Below are 18,056 nucleotides of genomic sequence, written 5' to 3'. Positions count from 1 at the left end.
ATTATAAAAAAAAGAGTATATTTTAAATTTAATATATATATATAATAATAACGATATAATAAGTTCCTTGCGAGATTATTTTTGTTTACACCTTTGAGCCCACGATGGTAGTCTTCTTGGGTACGTATCCGTAAAGGAATATCGAACCGATGACGAACGCAGCTCCAAGGGTGAACTGAAGGGTCAGGACGAAATCAAATAAGTAGATGGATGCCACGCATGAGATGACTATTGCCAGAGAAGTGGCGAATCCTTTAAGTATATTATCGGCGTACTTCACGACCATAGCTACGATCAATCCACCGCAAGCTTGCAGTATGACCAGATACTGGACGAACTTATCGTATCCAAAGAAGAAACCTTGGTTGTGGATGACCTTGCCGTCGTATAAAAAGCAAGTTAACAAACCGAACGGTATGGAGCACAAGCTCAGCTGGACGTTTCGCATCCAAACCGTAATATCGCTTCCTTTGAGCATCTTCTCGAAGTAGATTCCGGCGAAACCGGAAAGAACGCAAGCTGTTAAAGCTGCTGCAAACCCTATCAAACGGTTCTGCTCCGGTCCCGTAGTGTGGGTCGTCGGACTATCAGTTTGCGCCAATTGCACCAACACAACTCCGACGACCAAAGTGAGTAGAGAGAACCACTGCGTCCTGTGCAGCTCCTTGCGCAATATCACAACGGCAAACATCGCTGTCGTCAATATTTTCAATTGATATGAAACCTGAAATAATCCTTATAATCCACTAAATTCCAATCATATTGCAAACAAAGTTCACCTGATAAGTGGCTGCATCCAAGTGAGATGCAGAGACATACAACAAATTATTTTGTATGACATAAACAAAGCTTGGAACACACACTTTAAGTGTATCTTTAGGATTTTGAATAATGATAGTTTGTATGGAATGTACAAGGCCAGTGATACCCCCAGTCTGAACATACACAATTGCCAAGCATGTAACCAATTTCACAACCTCAGCCATTAAAACAGCTACAACAAATAAATAGTGAGACACATTTGGAAATAAATGAAGAGATATTCTTGAAAGAAATTCCTTACCAGTGGATGACAAGAACATGTCTCCATCCCTTGTCCTAGCATAACGCATGGACAATCCAAGCATTGCATTTTGCACAGTTAAAATCAGTAAACTTATGTATTTGAGATTCCCATTTTCACCTGAAATACAAAAGAATGTCTATAAAATAATCCAGTTGGCAAATGAATTCCACAAATAACATTATATTATGTGCAATCAGTTACATTTACCTGATTTCTTCATGATTAATAGATTATTTAATACTTCACTCCTTAATGGCACATAATACACTGGAAATAGCAGAGATCCTTAGTTAATAAGAATTTCTCTTTAGTTCAAACAGCCCACTTTGGCAATTGTTTACGTGTGTTGCGTGTTGACACCCGGACATTTTCCAGGTAACCTGTCATTGTCAAAGTCACATGTTAATTTAATTATAGTCATATTAAACTTAAATATTGTTAATTTGCAAATGATATGTAATTTCTAACCCCTAATTTAATGAAAACGCTGTAAAATATACCTAATTAAATGAAGAGCGCCATCTGTTGGATTGCAAACCATTGTTTAAATAATGATGGGTCCGAATATAAATATTTCAAATTGAATTTTTGGTAGTTTCTGTAAAATTTTATTATTGAATTAAAGTTTGATAGGTGTAAGGAAAATCCGGGTATTGGAGGCTCGATTAACTCAATTTTAATTGTAAGTGTAGAGTTACGTCTGATTGATTAACGAAATGGTGCAAGAACGAAGCTTTCGTTTTGTATCATCAATTCTTTTGCAAAGAGTATTTCTGTTGTCTCTTTCGAAGAGTTCGTGTGCTGAAGAGTAAACTGAATTGGTTGGATGGACTCTGTTTGCTATTGAATGTAAATGATGTAATGTAATGATAGTGAGCACGAAGAGAATGGACTGCATTCCGTAGTTTCTTATCAAGGAAGCGAAGCTTTTCTACGTTGCCATCCAATGCCATCATGCAACAGTGCGCGCAAGAAATGAACGTCAATAAGTAAAGTGTATACAATAGTGCTCCCATTGGCAACGAATTATTTATTATTTTGCACTAGCAACCAACAATAAGTCAAGAAACAATGCACGTGCTTTGATAGTTATGTGAGAGGTTCTTCGGCGCATAGAGTTCGCGCGATAATGGAGGAAGAATCTTCAGACTCCACCCCATGCAATGAGGAGGAAGGTACCTTTATAACGAAAATTTTAGGAGAGATGAAGACACAGTTTAACAACGGCTCCGAAGAAAACTCGCAGGAGGAAGTGCAAAAGGTGGAATCAGAGGCAGTGACGGAAGATACAACTGCGGTGACACTCGGATTCTCCAAGCCGCGGAAGAGGTCGAAGCGGGTCAAAGTGGCAATCGACGTAAACGTGAAGAGGTCCACAAGACGCCGAAGCCGCGATTACAATGAGTCTATTCTGAAAACGGCGATAGCTCGCAAGGAGAAGTCTTACAATGAGTCTGATAAGCCCCAGAGGCTGACCAGGCAATTAAAACCCACCCAGAAGATCCTGGACAATATAGCCAATGCAGCTGCATCAAAACATGAGAAGAAGAAGAGGGTTAAGGGAGGTGATGGAGAAGAGAAGGTTGTTAAAGTTAAGTCTACCAGAAGGAGGACTAAGGTTGTTGAGCAACTGGTCGAGATCAAGGAGGAAATAGTGGAAAGCGACACCAAATTGAATATTGAATTGGATACTAAACCAGTGCTAGTCCCACAGATGACAGCAACCCAGTTATGTGTTTGCAGTCATGAAACCAAGTATTATGTTTTGGTTGAAAACAGAGGTAATTAATGTAATTGCAAATGAACATTTCATAAATTAAAGATGTTATTTCAGAGAATGTTTTCTGTACTGCAATAGATAATATAAGTAATAAACTGATTGGTTGCAATAATCCTGTCAACCACAAAGACTCATCAATGTTAAGGCCTTCTGTCCGTATTCCTTATGGAGTCTTCTGCTCATTACATAGAAGCCGAATGCTGAACCATAATTGTTGTCCAGTTTGTGGTATATTCTGTACACAGGTTTGTGTCTACAATTCCTCAATCATTCTTTATTAATAAATTACTTTTCAGGGAAGTTTTGTGCAATGTGAGAACAAACATCAGTACCACAGAAAATGTCAGAACAGTATAGATGAAGCACTGGTATGCCCTCATTGTGGCAAACCATCACCCACAACAGATATAGAGATTATTATGGAAACGTCGAAACCTCCCGTTTTCTTAAGGACGCAACAATTGTAAGTATATTTTCGTATAAGACGAACACGTCGCTATATTTTCTTTTATAATTTGTATGATTGTAGTTTTCCCTTGTAAATGGTAGGATCTACTATTTTACATTTCTCTATATATATACCTACATATATATATAACTAAATATACATATATTTAATTTTGTGTTCAAATTTTTTCCTGGGTTTATAAAACTGTTCTAGTATAATAATTATTGGTATGTTTGATATATAAAAGTGTGTGCACTAAGATTGCGAAAGTTCAATTCCACTAAACGAGCTTTATATTTCAAGGTCGGTGAAAAGTATAGAAACTAGTAATGTTAAAAGGACTAATAACAGGGAGAGCAGTTGCGAGTCACCACCGATGATCTCCGTCGAGGATCTGAAGTTGTATAATGAGACGGAGATGAGGGAATCCGGTCAATATAGTATTAATGATTTGTTAGATTGTATTAAGAAGAGCGATTACCAAGAAGTTGCGGCTATATTAGGTTTGTTCATTACCTAGTTGTGCTTATGTGTTTTAAAATAATTGTGATGTAGGTTCAAGAAGTGTAGATTTGAACAGTTTCGTGGAATGCGATAAAGATGAAACTGGTACAGTTTTACATTACTCTGCTAGGCACGGATTGCTGCCTATAATTCATATGCTCACAATAGCTGAAGATGATTTGGATATTTTGGATAGCGAAAAGAATACTGCGTTGATGGTTGGTGTACTTCATGAACAGAACGACGTCGTTAAATACCTTACGAAAGCTGGTGCCAGTATTATTGCTAAGGTATGCAATTGTTATCTTTGTTTACATTATATATCAATACTTATATCTCTAAGTGATACTAGTTGAATGAATGAATGAACTAAAGCTCCAACGAAATGCGTGTAAATGGGCTACAAACAAATCTATATAATCTAATAATGTTATATCTAATGTTTAAGGGTATGGATGGGATGACAGCTTTGCATTTAGCAGCGAAATGTGGTAATTTGGAAGCTTGCGAAATCCTCTTGTCAACTGCAGCGCATATCAAAAATTACATCGACATAGCAGATGACGGAGGCTGGACCCCTTTGGTGTGGAGCTGTGAGCATAATCACGTCGATATTGTGAAATATCTCTTAAGTGAAAAAGCGAATCCACTCTTGAGCGATGTTGAGCAGAACGTCGCACTACACTGGGCTGCATTCAGTGGTAGCTCGAAAATCGTGGAAATGATTTTGAATTTTGGTGGCGAAGTGAATGTGATCAATTCACATGGAGATAGCCCATTGTAAGATACCACTCTTATCCAAATTTTTGGGAAGTTCTAATGGTAAATTATGTTTCTAGACATATAGCAGCCAGGCAGGACAACTACAACTGTGTGCTAGTTCTATTGGCTCGCGGTGCTAAAATAGATGTTGTCAATAAGGCGGATGAGACTCCAATCGAATGCTGTCCTGAGAATAGCAAAAGTTACGAGGCACTCATATTGAATATCCGTCTACAGAGTTACATCCAAGTAGACAACAGTACTTCCAATTGTTTATCGAAGTAAGTTCCATTAACGCTTATCAAATACCTTAAGCTGATTGAAGCTTAACATAGATTTGGGTTTTCAAAACCATTAACCCTTCACTCAGTATCTACGTATCTGGGATTTGCATTGGTTTCACGATTTAACAATTATACGATTTTGCGTGGAATGATTTGTATCAAATCATTTCACACCGTTCCATGATACTGACGTTACCTTCATTTGATGGCTTGAGACAAATCTTCCTTCCACGTTTCTTCCATAATTTGTTAATTGGACATATTAGTTTAACATTACCGACCAACACTAAAACTTGCAAGTACTAGTCCATCCAGTAATCTATCTTGTTTCTTTTTAGATAATCTGGCTTGTAGTCATATAATTTATAAGGATTAGGAAATGTCCTCAATTTTGGAAACTGAGGGCATTATGAGACTGGACATAAGCGTACCTTACTATTATACTTTTTTAATTATTATTTTAAAGCTTTAACTAGACTTATTTCTGTGTGTTCTCTAATCAGCGTTGTTCGTTTTTCTTATTGTTTTCCTCTATCTATATAATTTATTGATGATTATATTTCATTTTTATTATTTAAATGAGATTTATATGAAAAAAAAAAGAAGTACCCAAAGAAAAATCGTGAAAATTTACTTTTTAACACCTCCCCGAAATATGTTTTTCTTATATTTATTTACAGTGATATATCGGAAGGTAAGGAGCGAAATGCCATTAGCTGCATTAACAGTGTCGATGATGAAACGCCGCCTCGTGATTACTGTTACGTAACGAAGAACTGCATAATGCCCGATATTCAGATCGATTCTGACACCTTACTGGTAAGTTGTTCGTGTAGTGGAATATGCCAAAGTAGTTGTGATTGTTACAAGCATAGCAATGTGCACATGGGCGATTCTTTGGCTAACGATTTAACCGGTAATTACTTTGATTAAACCATCGGCAAACACTGTTATAACTTCGAAGGTATTGCAGGTCATAAGGTAATATTTGAATGCAGTCCTTCCTGCTCCTGTTCAGATGAAGTTTGCACAAATCGTGTAGTGCAGAAAGGAAGCAAAGTTAAGTTCCAACTGTTCAGGACCAGGTCGAAGGGCTGGGGCGTGAAAACTCTGAACGTCATTAAGCGAGGAACCTTCGTTTCGGAATACGTCGGTCAGATTATAAACGAAGAACAGGCCGATTCTCGTGAAGACGACACGTACTTATTTGATCTTGACAATAAGGTATACTTAAGACGTTTATATATACTAAAAGAATCAAGTAAGATAAGCATAGTTTCAGGGTACGGAAAGGTTCTCGATAGATGCGAAGTTTTATGGGAACGTGTCTCGTTTCATGAACCACAACTGCAGACCGAACTTGTTGCCTATAAGGGTCTTCACAGATCATCATGACGTTAAGTTTCCGAGGATTTCGCTGTTCGCCAAATGCGATATCCGGAAGAACGAAGAGTTGAGGTGGATTTAATTCGAAAATGATATTTATATAATCAATCTAATTTTTTATTTTATAATTTCAGTTTCGATTATGGAGAAAAGTTCTGGGCAATAAAAAAAAACTATTTCGCATGTAAATGCGGTAGCGACAATTGCATTTATTCCGAACGTCAAGTTAAGAATTCCGTCCAAAAATGTTAACAAAGCTTAAAGACTGACTTAGAACCAAATAAAATAATTTATTTTCTATACCGATGATTTTCATTTATTTAAACTCCCTTATTATCAATATTATTTAATTAAATTATTTCATAAAGCGCCGCAAGTTTATTATTAATTCGACTATATTTACAAGATTTTAATTTAAATCTATTTCAGGAATCTTACAAATTTGTTATAGCGGAAGCGGTGAGATTAAAATAGTATTTAATAAAGTTAAATCAAAAAGCAAATGAGTTGATGCATTTTGTTTTGATCAATCTTTGGTCCCACGTTCTTAAAAGAACTTTCTAAACGAAAATCTGGATCAATTTTAACGAGTTTATTTTACTATGTACTACACACAGGAAAAAAGTGTGATATTAATGGGATATTGAGAAAATTATGTTAATTTTTGGTACCAATTGACATAATTTACATTTATTAGAAGTTTATGTTGACTAGCAGTACTTCCTACATTCTTAAACTTTATGGCCAAACTATTGATTCGATCCAATCAATATAATAGGAAACTCTGGTGTAAACACCCGGACTGTTAGTTAGGAGACACGCTTTACCAAAGGAAGTCACCCCATGGATATCGTAAGCTTTCAGATAGTTCCTATTGCGTATTTGTAGAGGTCCTCCGGAATCTCCCTGAAATTTGTTACATCATTTACTTTGACACATAAATCACAAGTAAAATTTACCTTGCACGTGTCTTTTCCAGGTTCTCCTGCGCAAATTTGCGTTGATTCCACAATGCCCGAGTTGTAGAAACGCTGGTGTACTTCATAGAAGTTATTGCACGCTGAATTATTGACTTCTCTCACGTGCACTTTCTGCAAAATATTTGCTGTTTTTCCATGGAACGATAGTAAACCCCAACCAATAGCAATGTATACATTATCATTTGGAATATCGATTACATTAAGACACGCGATCTTTACATATTCAGTGACTTTAGCATCACGATCCAATTCTAGTAAAGCTATGTCGTGATATTTCGAAGGTCTCTTATATAGGGGATGCTTGTATCTCTTCATGACCGTGAAATCTTGTACCTGATCATCGTCTTCATCGCTTTTTAAGTTTAAATCCCCCAATCTCACATGCTTGACAGATCCGCTGTAAGATAGAGTTTTCAAATGTATTTTTAATAAGTTGACAGCAACTTACTATTCGACATTGTACAGACAATGAGCAGCAGTGAGCACAAACTTTAAGCTGATCAAACTTCCGCCGCATCCCCAGACAATCTCTTTATTATTCTCAAAGCCTAAAGCTGCCTGAAAAATTAAAATAAATTACGCAATTAATCGCTTCAGTATAGTGCACACTCACTATGTGCGGAAACTCATGCAGACGACAATCCTGGCCACCGCCGACACAAGCTGATGGCTTTGGTACTGTTTGATACTGTTGACAATCTAAAGCGAATATCTTCCTAACTAATTAAATTACGTTACAATATTACTTACATTTTATACTTTTGGCTCCTCTCGTTGCTACAATATTGGTATCATTACAACAAACCACAGGATACTCGTCTTTATAGTTACACACATTCAATGTTTTTTTTAAATTTAAAAGTTTAATAGCTTCTTGACAATCCTTGATTCCCACGCAAATTCCCTGCGTACCATTTCCAAAATCGCATTCATCTCCTACTGATTTACTATCCACTAATTGCAGTAACGTACAAAATACTGCAACTGCAATTTGTAGCATGTTTCGTCTTTGAACCATTGAATGAAAATAAACTAATATAATAATTCTTTTTATATGCAGCATTCTAATGAGTTGCTATTCAATTTTAATCAAGTTGGGGCTGCTAAATTTAGAAATTCGGACTTTCTAAAATATTAATATATGCATCCTATGATCATTGTATCAATTATCTAAATATCATCAACAATATGATTATGCATTTTTTATTAAAATTATACTTTTAGCTTCATTTTTTATTTACATAATTTGCTAGTATTAAAATAAATATAATGTTGAAATGTGATATTATTAAAAGTGAAGGCATATTTGTATGTATGTTACTTGAATAACAAAATTGACAACTAAAATTAGTTCTAAGCTATTTCGTGCTGTAGAGACACTAATTTGAAAGAGAAGTCAAACGGTATTAGTCACATTTCTGTTTTATTTACACAATCCTCAGAACGTTTGGACAAAGACGTCTAACGATCATTAAGTTATATGGACGAATATTATGAAGATTGTATTCAAATTATTTAATAGAAGATGACTGCGATTATGAAAAAAAACAGCGAAGAAGAAAATCAAGCCACTGATTTGAATAATGTTATGGACAAATCAATTAATAAATTTCTTCAAGATCGCGAAGAAGTGATTTCATTCTGTTTCTGTGTTGTGAACCGAAGAACGCAAAATTTAGTTCAATTTTTTAATGCTCTAAAGATTAAAAATAAGAAATGAAATAATATTTTATAGTCATTTATTGTTATTTGTTATTCTATGGAATAAATTTTATTTTGTTACAGTTTTATGTAATATTCTAGAATTTTTAAGTTTTGTTTTGTAAGATTTATTTTTGATATGTTTAATTTTTGTATATATTAAATAAAAAGAAAATAAGTTGTAAAAATCCATTTCCTCACATTTTTTTGGGAATATTCGAAAACCGGTTTTGTAGAAAAGTTGAGATTTGAAAACCGGTTTTGTATAAACTCTAAGAACCATAGTTTATTGACAATGATATTTTTTCTTTTTTTTTAAATTATAATGAAGGTACAGCTTGTATTCCTTTCATAAGTAAAGTTTATTTCTTTAATACTTACAGAACTAAAATTATTTTTTAGTAATTAATAAAAATATGTTATAAAATTAGATGCAACTTCACACTTCAATATACAGTTTTTTTCTCATATATTGTGTTATTTGGCCATACGCTCTCCTCAATCCATCTGAGGTAATTGGAAACTCTTGTGTAAACGCCAGGACTACTTGTCAATAAACAGGGCTTTCCGAAGGCCGTCACGCCGTGAATGAAAAAAACGCCCAACTCATTTTTGGTTTGAAGAGGTCCTCCTGAGTCTCCCTGCAAGTTAATTCCTAAAATAACTCCTTCCATTAATAACTTCCCATACCTGACAAGTATCCCTCCCGGGATACCCAGCGCAAATCTGTCTATTCTCCATGATTCCTCTCTTCAAAGTTCGAGCGTTCACCTCGAAATGCTTGTTGCACTCGGTGTTGTTAACGTGATTCAGCACAAGCTTTTGTAGATGATCCGGCGCAACACCCTGGAAGGACAACAAGCCCCATCCTGTTGCCGCATACTGAACAGGGTTGGATTTAGCTAGATTCAAACAAGCCGGTATCACGTCCTCCGTAATTTTCACACTGTGATCCAGCTCGATTAGAGCTATATCGTGGTACTTCGACGGACGTTTGTACGATGGATGCTTGATGGTATTGGCTACTAGGAAATCCTGATGCTTGACAGAGTCGTTTGTCAATTTCAAATTTAAATCTCCGATCCTCACGTACTTGACTGGTCCGCTGCAAACAAAAAAAAAACGTGTTTTTTTTTCAAGAGATTATCTCTTCAGCGAAATAACACTTACAATTCTTTGTGGTTTAAGCAATGCGCTGCAGTCAAAACGAATTTCTCGCTGATTAAGCTACCGCCACACGACCAATTCAATTTCTGTGTACTGTTACTCCCATATCCCAAAACAGCCTTAAACAATAGCAATATTAAACTGTATTTTTATTCCTTTTTAATCCATAAATTACCATATGCGGATATTCTCTCGGCAAAGCATCAACTCCTCCACCTCCGATGTACCTAACCGATTGGTTCCATATGTGACAAGCTAAAATAATCATAAAATTGGCGATACAAAGTGAAATTTTATATTATATATTTTTTTTTAAATAAAACTTTACATTTTTGTGCAATTAAATATGAATTTTAGATGCGTGTTATATACGAATTGAATGAGCTAAATGAAGAGCGAAGTATTATTTTAAAGATTCTGGTATTTTTATTTAATTAGCATTGACATCAAAGTATGAAATATGCATATTAACTTAAGGACTTTCCAAGTAATTAATTCCAAGTCTATTACTAACGCATTTTAGATTTAAATTTGTAGCACATGTAGAAGGAAAAACCAGATTCTGCAATTACTTTCTATTAAATTAACTAGTATAACACTAATTATTATGTAACGAATTAGTACTATTATTTTAACTCTATTTCTCACATTTGATTAACACCTAATTTACCATTATATTTATGTAAATACATCAATACCTCGCATAGCCCGGACTATTCGAAACTGTATTTATGGACACGTATTTTTGTTGCTAGTGTATATTATTATTCGTGATGCGAATATATTCGTCATAAACGCGAATATATACGACATAACCACTTAAGGGGTTCAAATATGTATCGTATCGCATAACTTTAAGACCACACGTAAGAAAATGTGCAAAGAAAAAGAATGTTCTTTTATTAAAAAAAAATTGTTAATTTTTATTTTTCTTAATTAAAATTTAATTTGTTCTGAAATTTTCAAACCCGATTATAGTGAATGAACACAGCCAGACTAAGCGAGATATTGTTGCAATTATTAAAGTAATAACTAGTTTATAAATACCTATAGTACTTCTATATCCAACAATTTTTCTCTTGCCGCAACAGACTAGTGTCGTGTCTCCCTGAGTGTTGCACGTTTTCAAAGCTTTGTTGTGCAAAAGGAGAAGCAGAATTGCCTGTTCACAATCCTTGATTCCATAGCATTGCCCTTTCGAACCATTTCTCAAAGTACAGTTGTCTCCCTCTAAGTAAATCGCGTTGAAAAATATTTGTATTATTTTTTTTGTTTACATTTGAAACTTACCTTTGTATTGTGCATTGAGATGGTCAATTATCAGGATAATCAAAGTCACACAGCAGAACAGCTTGAAGGACATGTTTTGTCTTGGCGATATATACGAATACTGCTTTTGTTTTCTTGCACACTACATACAATTATTCAACCTATTATTATTAATTTCTATATGCGCAAATGCGTAAATATAGACCGTGGTTTCGTTTATTTCCTGATAAAAAGTATGAATACTACAAATCATATGAATTAACTTGGTTTTTAGGAAGATAATAAATAAATGCATTAAATTAATTCAAACACAGTATTAGATTTAATGTATTATGTTACATTTAAATAAAGTTTTTTCTGTCTTATCTATTTTATTTCTTTATAAAACAATGTTATTTAGTATTTGGCCAAACGATCGGTTCAATCCAATCTATATAGTTGGCTACTCGAGTGTACACTACTGGACTATTTGTTAATAGACAAGCTTTTCCGAAGGACGTGACTCCGTGAATATAATAGTTTCCTAATTCTGTTAGCGATTGCAAAGGTCCTCCTGAATCTCCCTAAAAGTTATTACATTAATACATCTGATAATCAAGTAGCCAATGCAAACAAAATACTTGACAGCTGTCCTTGGTTTCAAATCCTGCGCAAATTTGATATTTTTCTTGTACGCCTTCGCTTAACAGCCGAGAGTTCACATCATATGATTTTCTACATTCAGTATTATTCACATAACGTAGAAATGACTTTTGCAGATGATCGGCTGCATTTCCATGGAACGAAAGCAATCCCCAACCAGTTGCAGTAAAACTACTAATCGAAGTATTTAGATGTATGTTCAAACAAGCTGGCTGTACAAACTTCGTGATAACGGCAGGTCGATTCAATTCAATCAAAGCTATATCATGATACTTGACGCGACTTCTGTAAAGTGGATGTCCGTACGTTTTGGAAACAAGGAAATCTTGAGGATCGGCATCGTCGTTTGTAGCTCTCAAGTTCAAATCACCTAGCCTCACGTACTTTATAGGACCACTGAAAACAATCAAACAATTTATATTGAATATCATTATATAAATAGTTCAAACAATTGCATGGTATGTAGACAATGAGCGGCCGTCAACACGAATTTCAGGCTGATCAAACTTCCTCCGCATCCCCAATAGGTCTCGTTCTTTTCGGTATCTTCGTATCCCAATGCAGCCTGAATAAGAACATAATCGCATTATTCGGCTCCTTGACAAGCAGTAGCTGAAATATCAAACCATATGTGGAAATTCGGCTGTTGATGATGGTTGAACACTTCCACCGATAATACTTCGAACTGGTGGAAGATGCAAAATTGGACCCCATTTCTTACAAGCTATAATCAAAATATGCAGTTTTTCATGGAGACGTATTCTTCAAATTACCTTGTACACTTCTAACTCCTGTAATTTCCGTGACATTTCCATCATCACAACAAACAGTTGTATCTTTTCCTTTGTATTCACAAAGCTTCGGTTTGTTCCCTATACCTAATTTAATACTTCTGTAAGCTTGTTGGCATTTGGCTGCCTCGATGCAAACACCGATTGATCCATTTTCCAATTCGCAATTCTCTCCTAAATTATAATATTGATAATTTAAACAATCTCATTATTTTTTTCAATTTTCTTACCCCATTCAAGTGTGGCTTTTGAACAAATTGCAACAAATATTAAAACAGCACTGAGATTCAGAATAAACATGATTATTTTGTTGGTAAAATACGCTCAGCGGGTTTCCTAACTGTGCGACTGCAGCAGCAAAACACTTTATGATATAACCTGTAGTAATTTAAATAAAAGAAAGCATTTGTGGAAGTGGAAGTTTAACAATAATAATAATTAAAAGTTCTGTTCCGAATTATAGATAATTGAAACCAAATGTTTTATTTCAGCAGCATTAAAGTTAATTAGATTATTAAACTGTTTATATTAATTATAATGTAATAAATAATGTATTATAGTTTATTTTCAGTGGAAATTTTTAAAGAATTAAAAAAAATCTTTATTTATACAATTATAATATACAAAATTTATTGCACATTTCGATCAAAATTGACTGAATTTCTCAATCATCTTTATTTTTCAAAGCTACATACTGAGTGTTGTAGGTGACTGATATGAGCTGTTGCTCCTTTTTGCCTGAAAGGTTATTTATCGTTTGGCCAAACGATGGATTCAATCCAATCTATATAGTTGGCCACTCGAGTATAGACTCCAGGACTATTTGTTAAGAAACAAGCTTTCCCGAAAGACGTGACTCGATGAATATAAAAGTTACTTATTCTCGTTTGCGATTACAAAGGTCTTCCTGAATGTCCATAAAGGTTTGAAGTTAATAAAATTAAATAGCAAGTAGTAAATGCAAACAACATACTTGACAGGTGTCTCTTCCTTGATATCCTGCGCAAATTTGATACTGCTTGTGTATACCTTCACTAAGTACACGATGATTCACATCATATTCTTTCTTACAATCACTGTTATTCACATGGAATAGATCTAATTTTTGTAGATGATCCGCTGCTTTTCCTTGGAAAGAAAGAAATCCCCATCCAGTTACAGTAAGACGATTATTTGAGGTGTCCAGATTGATATTCAGACATGCTGGTAGTACAAACTTGGTGATCATAGCCGCACGATCTATTACTATCAGGGCTATATCATGGTACTTGATGGGTCGTTTGTAATGTGGATGTTTGTATGTTTTGGTAACAAGGAAATCTTAAGGATCGGCTTCATCGGCTTTAAATTCAAATCTCCGAGCCTCACGTACTTCACCGGACCTCTGAATCGATTAACTTTCATTGAACTCGCATTCCTCTCCTAAATTATATTAAACAAACAAAACGATTTTTATTTTTCTTTTAAGCTTACTTGCTCCATTCAAGTGTGGTTTCAGAACTAATTACAAATAATATTATAACAGTACTGAGTTTCCGTAAAAACATGATTATATTATTTAGAAAATACGTTCAGTGGATTTCCCAAAAATTGCGATTGTGACTGGACACGTGAGTTACAGAAAAATAACTAAAAGAAAATTAAAATTGTTAATACATAAGTATAAAGAAATGGGTATTGCTTCGACTCGTAAATATCTGGTTATTATTATTTTGTTTTGACGAGAAAAAGGTCAGAAGGTCTACGCGTCGCTATTGGTTTTTCGTTTTTAAACGGGTTTAAAGGTTAACACAATGTAATAAAAAAAAATGATATTTGGAATTATCAATAAATAAGTTCAAATCACTTTTTTAACAAGGTTTAGGTGTAAATAAATTATTTAATTGTTTTCATACATATATTAATAATAACTTAACATAATAAAAATAAAACTACATTTTGCCCGATACTCATTTTTTTTTTATATATTTTAATAATTGACAACCTACCAACTTTTTTGGCAATAAGTAGAATTTTTTTGGCCATAGACAAAAAAAAGAAAATAAAAACAGAAAAGTATTCTGACGACACCAAATAATAAGTTAAAAAGATATTCACTGTAATTCACTTATAAAACGAACTTTTGGTTTCTAAAGGAGAGGTCATGGGTGTTGTGTTTCTTTAGTATGTAGGGGGTGCCACTATTGTATAGCAGGAATAACGCGAGACTGTTGAGGTGGTTTTCCAATCTGTTATGGTAACGGGCACTGAACATGGGGATTTCACTCTTAACGGTGTTCATATGGAGGTCACTGTGTATCGGTCTTTCTTGACGTACCAGGGCGCTTGCACCAGGATACTCATGTTATTAATTTAAAAATAAATTTACTTTAGATAAAATTCCAAAATTCTTTATTTATTAATAAAAAGTTACTCAGTGTTTGCCCAAACGATTGATTCGATCCAATCTATATAGTTGGCTACTCGAGTGTAGACTCCAGAACTTTTTGTCAATCGACATGCGTTCCCGAAGGATGTGACTCCATGAATATAAAAGTTACCTAATCTCGTTCGCGATTGCAAAGGTCCCCCTGAATTTCCCTAAAAATTAAAAAATTAATACATTTTACTACCTAGCAGTAAAGGCAAACAAAATACTTGACAGATGTCTTTTCCTTGATATCCTGCACAAATTTGATATTGCTCGTGTATACCTTCACTAAGTGTACGATGATTCACATCATATGCTTTCTTACAATCGCTGTTATTCACATGGTGTAAATTTAATTTTTGAAGATGATCCACTTCTATTCCTGAGAACGGAACCAAACCCCAGCCAGTTGTAATAAGTCGGTTGTTTGAAGTATTCATATTAATATTCAGGCAAGCCGGTAGTACAAAGTCGGTGATCACAGCTAAACGATCTAATACTATCAGGGCTATATCATGGTACTTGCTGGGTCGCTTGTAGAGTGGATGTTTGTATGTTTTGGAAACAAGGAAATCTTGAGGATCGGCTTCATCGTCTGTAGTTCTCAAATTCAAATCTCCGAGTCTCACGTACTTCACCGGACCACTGAAAAAAATCAATGAATTTTTATTGAATTTAATTAATTACGTGAACAGTTCAAACAATTGTATACTATAAAGACAGTGAGCTGCAGTCAGAACGAATTTCAGGCTGATCAAGCTTCCTCCACATCCCCAATAAGTGTCATTGTTTTCAGTATCTTCGAATCCCAGTGCCGCCTGAAAAATAAATAAATATATTATACCACTTCTTAAAACGTGCAGCTAACATTTTAAACCATATGTGGAAATTCGGCGGACGATGTTGGATCACCATCTCCACCCAGAATCCTATCGGGTTGATACAAATTTGGTCCCCATTTTTTGCAAGCTAATAACATTAATATACATTTATTAAAACTTATTTGTTTCATTCTTTAGATTACCTTGTACACTTCTAATGCCTGCAATTTCCTTGACATTTACATCATCACAACAAACAATTGTTTCTTTTCTTATGGATTGAGAAAGATTCGATTGATTCCCTGATATAATATTTCTATAAGCATGTTGGCATTTCGATGCCTCAATGCAAACGCCCATTGATCCATTTTCCAACTCGCATTCCTCTCCTAAATTATATTAAACAAACAAGAATACACATTCTTATTTTTTTCAAGCTTACTTACCCCATTCAAGGTTGGCTTTGGATCTAATTACAAACAATATTATAAGAAAACTCAGTTTCCATAGAAACATGATTATATTATTGGGGAAATACGTTCAATGGATTTCCCTAAAAGTGACTATACACGTGAGCTATAGAAAAATTACTAAAAGAAAATTAAAATTATTAACATATATGTATAAACAAGTGGGCGTTGCTTGGGCTCGTAAATATATGGTTGTTATTTCTCTTACCAAGAAGATTGTCAGAAGATGCGCGATCCGCTTTTGGTTTTTCCTTATTGAACAGGCTCAAAGGTTAATACAAATTAATAAAAAAAATATAATTTGGAATTATCAAGTTCAAACGATATATTTTGTTTTATTTGATAAGGTGTCAGTGTAAATGAATTATTTAATTGTTTTTATATATATTTTATTAAGACAAAAATAAATTTACTATCAGTTAAAATTTATTTAAATCCATTCGAAAAATAATTATTTATATTTAAAAAATGGTTACTTAGTGTTTGGCCAAACTATGGGTTCGATCCAATCTATATAGTTGGCCACTCGAGTATAGACTCCAGGACTATTTGTTAATAGACAAGCTTTTCCGAAGGACATGACTCCATGAATATTAAAGCTACCAAATCTATTAAACGATTGCAAAGGTCCCCCGAAATTTCCCTAAAAATTATGAAGTTAATAAAATTCACAATCAAGTAGTAAATGCAAACAACATACTTGACAGGTGTCTCTTCTTGGATATCCTGCGCAAATTTGATATTGCTCGTGTATACCTTCACTAAGAACACGATGATTCACATCATATGCTTTCTTGCAATCGCTGTTATTCACATGGTGTAAATATAATTTTTGAAGATGATCCGCTGTTTTTCCTTGGAACGAAAGCAAACCCCAACCAGTTGCAATAAGTATACTATGTGAGGTGTTCAGATTGATATACAGGCAAGCTGGTTGTACAAACTCGGTAATCACAGCTGCCCGATCTAATTCGATCAAGGCTATATCATGGTACTTGCTGGGACGTTTGTAGAGTGGATGTTTGTATGTTTTGGTAACGAGGAATTCTTGAGGATCGGCTTCATCGTCCGTAGTTTTCAAATTCAAATCTCCAAGTCTCACGTACTTCACCGGACCACTGAAAACAATCAAATCAACTTTCATTGAATTTAATTATATAATTAGTTCAAACAATGCTACGCTATTCAGACAGTGAGCTGCAGTCAGAACGAATTTCAGACTGATCAAGCTTCCTCCACAACCCCAATACGTCTCATTGTTTTGAGTATCATCGTATCCCAATGCCGCCTGAAAAAATAATACATATATTATACAAATTGTTAAAATGTGCATATAAAATTTTAAACCATATGTGGAAATTCGGCAGTCGATGATGGTTCACCACCTCCACCCACAATCTGATTGGGTTGATACAAAATTGGTCCCCATTTCTTGCAAGCTAATAAAATTAAAATACATTTATGAAAACTTATTTTTTTATTCTTTGGATTACCTTGTACACTTCTAACCTGCAATTTCCTGACATTTCATCACACAACAAACAGTTGTATCTTTTCCTTTGTATTCACAAAGTT

General features: G+C 34.5%; 7 protein-coding genes across 11 annotated transcripts; 1 reads left to right on the top strand and 6 right to left on the bottom strand.

Moving 5' to 3' along the window:
• Positions 1-32: 32 nt before the first annotated feature.
• LOC108567435 (UDP-galactose translocator) lies at positions 33-1,626 on the bottom strand. Of its 2 annotated transcripts, XM_017927905.1 has the most exons (5): positions 1,567-1,626; positions 1,274-1,446; positions 1,064-1,183; positions 780-994; positions 33-724 (listed from the first exon to the last, which is right to left on the bottom strand). In XM_017927905.1, the coding sequence occupies exons 2-5, from the start codon at positions 1,284-1,286 to the stop codon at positions 86-88; spliced, it is 987 nt and encodes a 328-aa protein (XP_017783394.1). In that variant the 5' UTR covers positions 1,287-1,446; positions 1,567-1,626; the 3' UTR covers positions 33-85. The 2 variants fall into 2 exon arrangements, with proteins under 2 accessions (XP_017783394.1, XP_017783392.1); XM_017927903.1 differs by lacking the exon at positions 1,567-1,626 and having other exon boundaries at positions 1,274-1,526.
• Positions 1,627-1,804: 178 nt separating this feature from the next.
• LOC108567433 (histone-lysine N-methyltransferase EHMT2) lies at positions 1,805-6,501 on the top strand. Of its 2 annotated transcripts, none has more exons than XM_017927899.1 (11): positions 1,805-2,847; positions 2,901-3,091; positions 3,143-3,309; positions 3,598-3,797; positions 3,850-4,088; positions 4,247-4,578; positions 4,638-4,841; positions 5,525-5,760; positions 5,818-6,068; positions 6,121-6,302; positions 6,365-6,501. In XM_017927899.1, exons 1-11 carry the CDS (start codon positions 2,196-2,198, stop codon positions 6,480-6,482), a joined length of 2,772 nt encoding a protein of 923 aa, XP_017783388.1. In that variant the 5' UTR covers positions 1,805-2,195; the 3' UTR covers positions 6,483-6,501. The 2 variants fall into 2 exon arrangements, with proteins under 2 accessions (XP_017783388.1, XP_017783389.1); XM_017927900.1 differs by having other exon boundaries at positions 1,808-2,847; positions 6,127-6,302.
• A 467-nt stretch (positions 6,502-6,968) lies between these two features.
• Positions 6,969-8,143, bottom strand: LOC108567374 (serine protease snake-like). The gene is made up of 4 exons (XM_017927789.1): positions 8,123-8,143; positions 7,659-7,768; positions 7,190-7,607; positions 6,969-7,136 (listed from the first exon to the last, which is right to left on the bottom strand). Exons 1-4 carry the CDS (start codon positions 8,141-8,143, stop codon positions 6,969-6,971), a joined length of 717 nt encoding a protein of 238 aa, XP_017783278.1.
• A 1,195-nt stretch (positions 8,144-9,338) lies between these two features.
• LOC108567456 (serine protease snake-like) lies at positions 9,339-11,491 on the bottom strand. The gene is made up of 6 exons (XM_017927946.1): positions 11,369-11,491; positions 11,126-11,308; positions 10,254-10,333; positions 10,082-10,197; positions 9,602-10,016; positions 9,339-9,552 (listed from the first exon to the last, which is right to left on the bottom strand). The coding sequence occupies exons 1-6, from the start codon at positions 11,439-11,441 to the stop codon at positions 9,358-9,360; spliced, it is 1,062 nt and encodes a 353-aa protein (XP_017783435.1). The 5' UTR covers positions 11,442-11,491; the 3' UTR covers positions 9,339-9,357.
• A 218-nt stretch (positions 11,492-11,709) lies between these two features.
• Positions 11,710-14,444, bottom strand: LOC108567455 (venom protease-like). Of its 3 annotated transcripts, none has more exons than XM_017927945.1 (8): positions 13,754-14,444; positions 13,011-13,158; positions 12,763-12,954; positions 12,616-12,713; positions 12,439-12,554; positions 12,212-12,385; positions 11,968-12,163; positions 11,710-11,910 (listed from the first exon to the last, which is right to left on the bottom strand). In XM_017927945.1, exons 2-8 carry the CDS (start codon positions 13,078-13,080, stop codon positions 11,740-11,742), a joined length of 1,017 nt encoding a protein of 338 aa, XP_017783434.1. In that variant the 5' UTR covers positions 13,081-13,158; positions 13,754-14,444; the 3' UTR covers positions 11,710-11,739. The 3 variants fall into 3 exon arrangements, with proteins under 3 accessions (XP_017783434.1, XP_017783433.1, XP_017783431.1); XM_017927944.1 differs by having other exon boundaries at positions 11,968-12,385; positions 13,754-14,202; positions 14,254-14,444; XM_017927942.1 differs by having other exon boundaries at positions 11,968-12,385.
• A 710-nt stretch (positions 14,445-15,154) lies between these two features.
• Positions 15,155-16,685, bottom strand: LOC108567457 (venom protease-like). Its single transcript, XM_017927947.1, has 6 exons — positions 16,458-16,685; positions 16,215-16,400; positions 16,068-16,159; positions 15,893-16,008; positions 15,418-15,835; positions 15,155-15,360 (listed from the first exon to the last, which is right to left on the bottom strand). The coding sequence occupies exons 1-6, from the start codon at positions 16,525-16,527 to the stop codon at positions 15,190-15,192; spliced, it is 1,053 nt and encodes a 350-aa protein (XP_017783436.1). The 5' UTR covers positions 16,528-16,685; the 3' UTR covers positions 15,155-15,189.
• Positions 16,686-16,902: 217 nt separating this feature from the next.
• LOC108567458 (serine protease snake-like) lies at positions 16,903-18,004 on the bottom strand. Its single transcript, XM_017927948.1, has 5 exons — positions 17,975-18,004; positions 17,829-17,920; positions 17,654-17,769; positions 17,182-17,599; positions 16,903-17,124 (listed from the first exon to the last, which is right to left on the bottom strand). The coding sequence occupies exons 2-5, from the start codon at positions 17,829-17,831 to the stop codon at positions 16,954-16,956; spliced, it is 708 nt and encodes a 235-aa protein (XP_017783437.1). The 5' UTR covers positions 17,832-17,920; positions 17,975-18,004; the 3' UTR covers positions 16,903-16,953.
• Between the last annotated feature and the right edge of the window lie 52 nt (positions 18,005-18,056).

Source organism: Nicrophorus vespilloides, unplaced genomic scaffold, assembly GCF_001412225.1.
Source record: "Nicrophorus vespilloides isolate i.1.1-1 unplaced genomic scaffold, Nicve_v1.0, whole genome shotgun sequence".
Classification (NCBI taxonomy): Eukaryota; Metazoa; Arthropoda; class Insecta; order Coleoptera; family Silphidae; genus Nicrophorus; species Nicrophorus vespilloides.
This window is presented reverse-complemented; position numbering and strand designations above follow the sequence as displayed.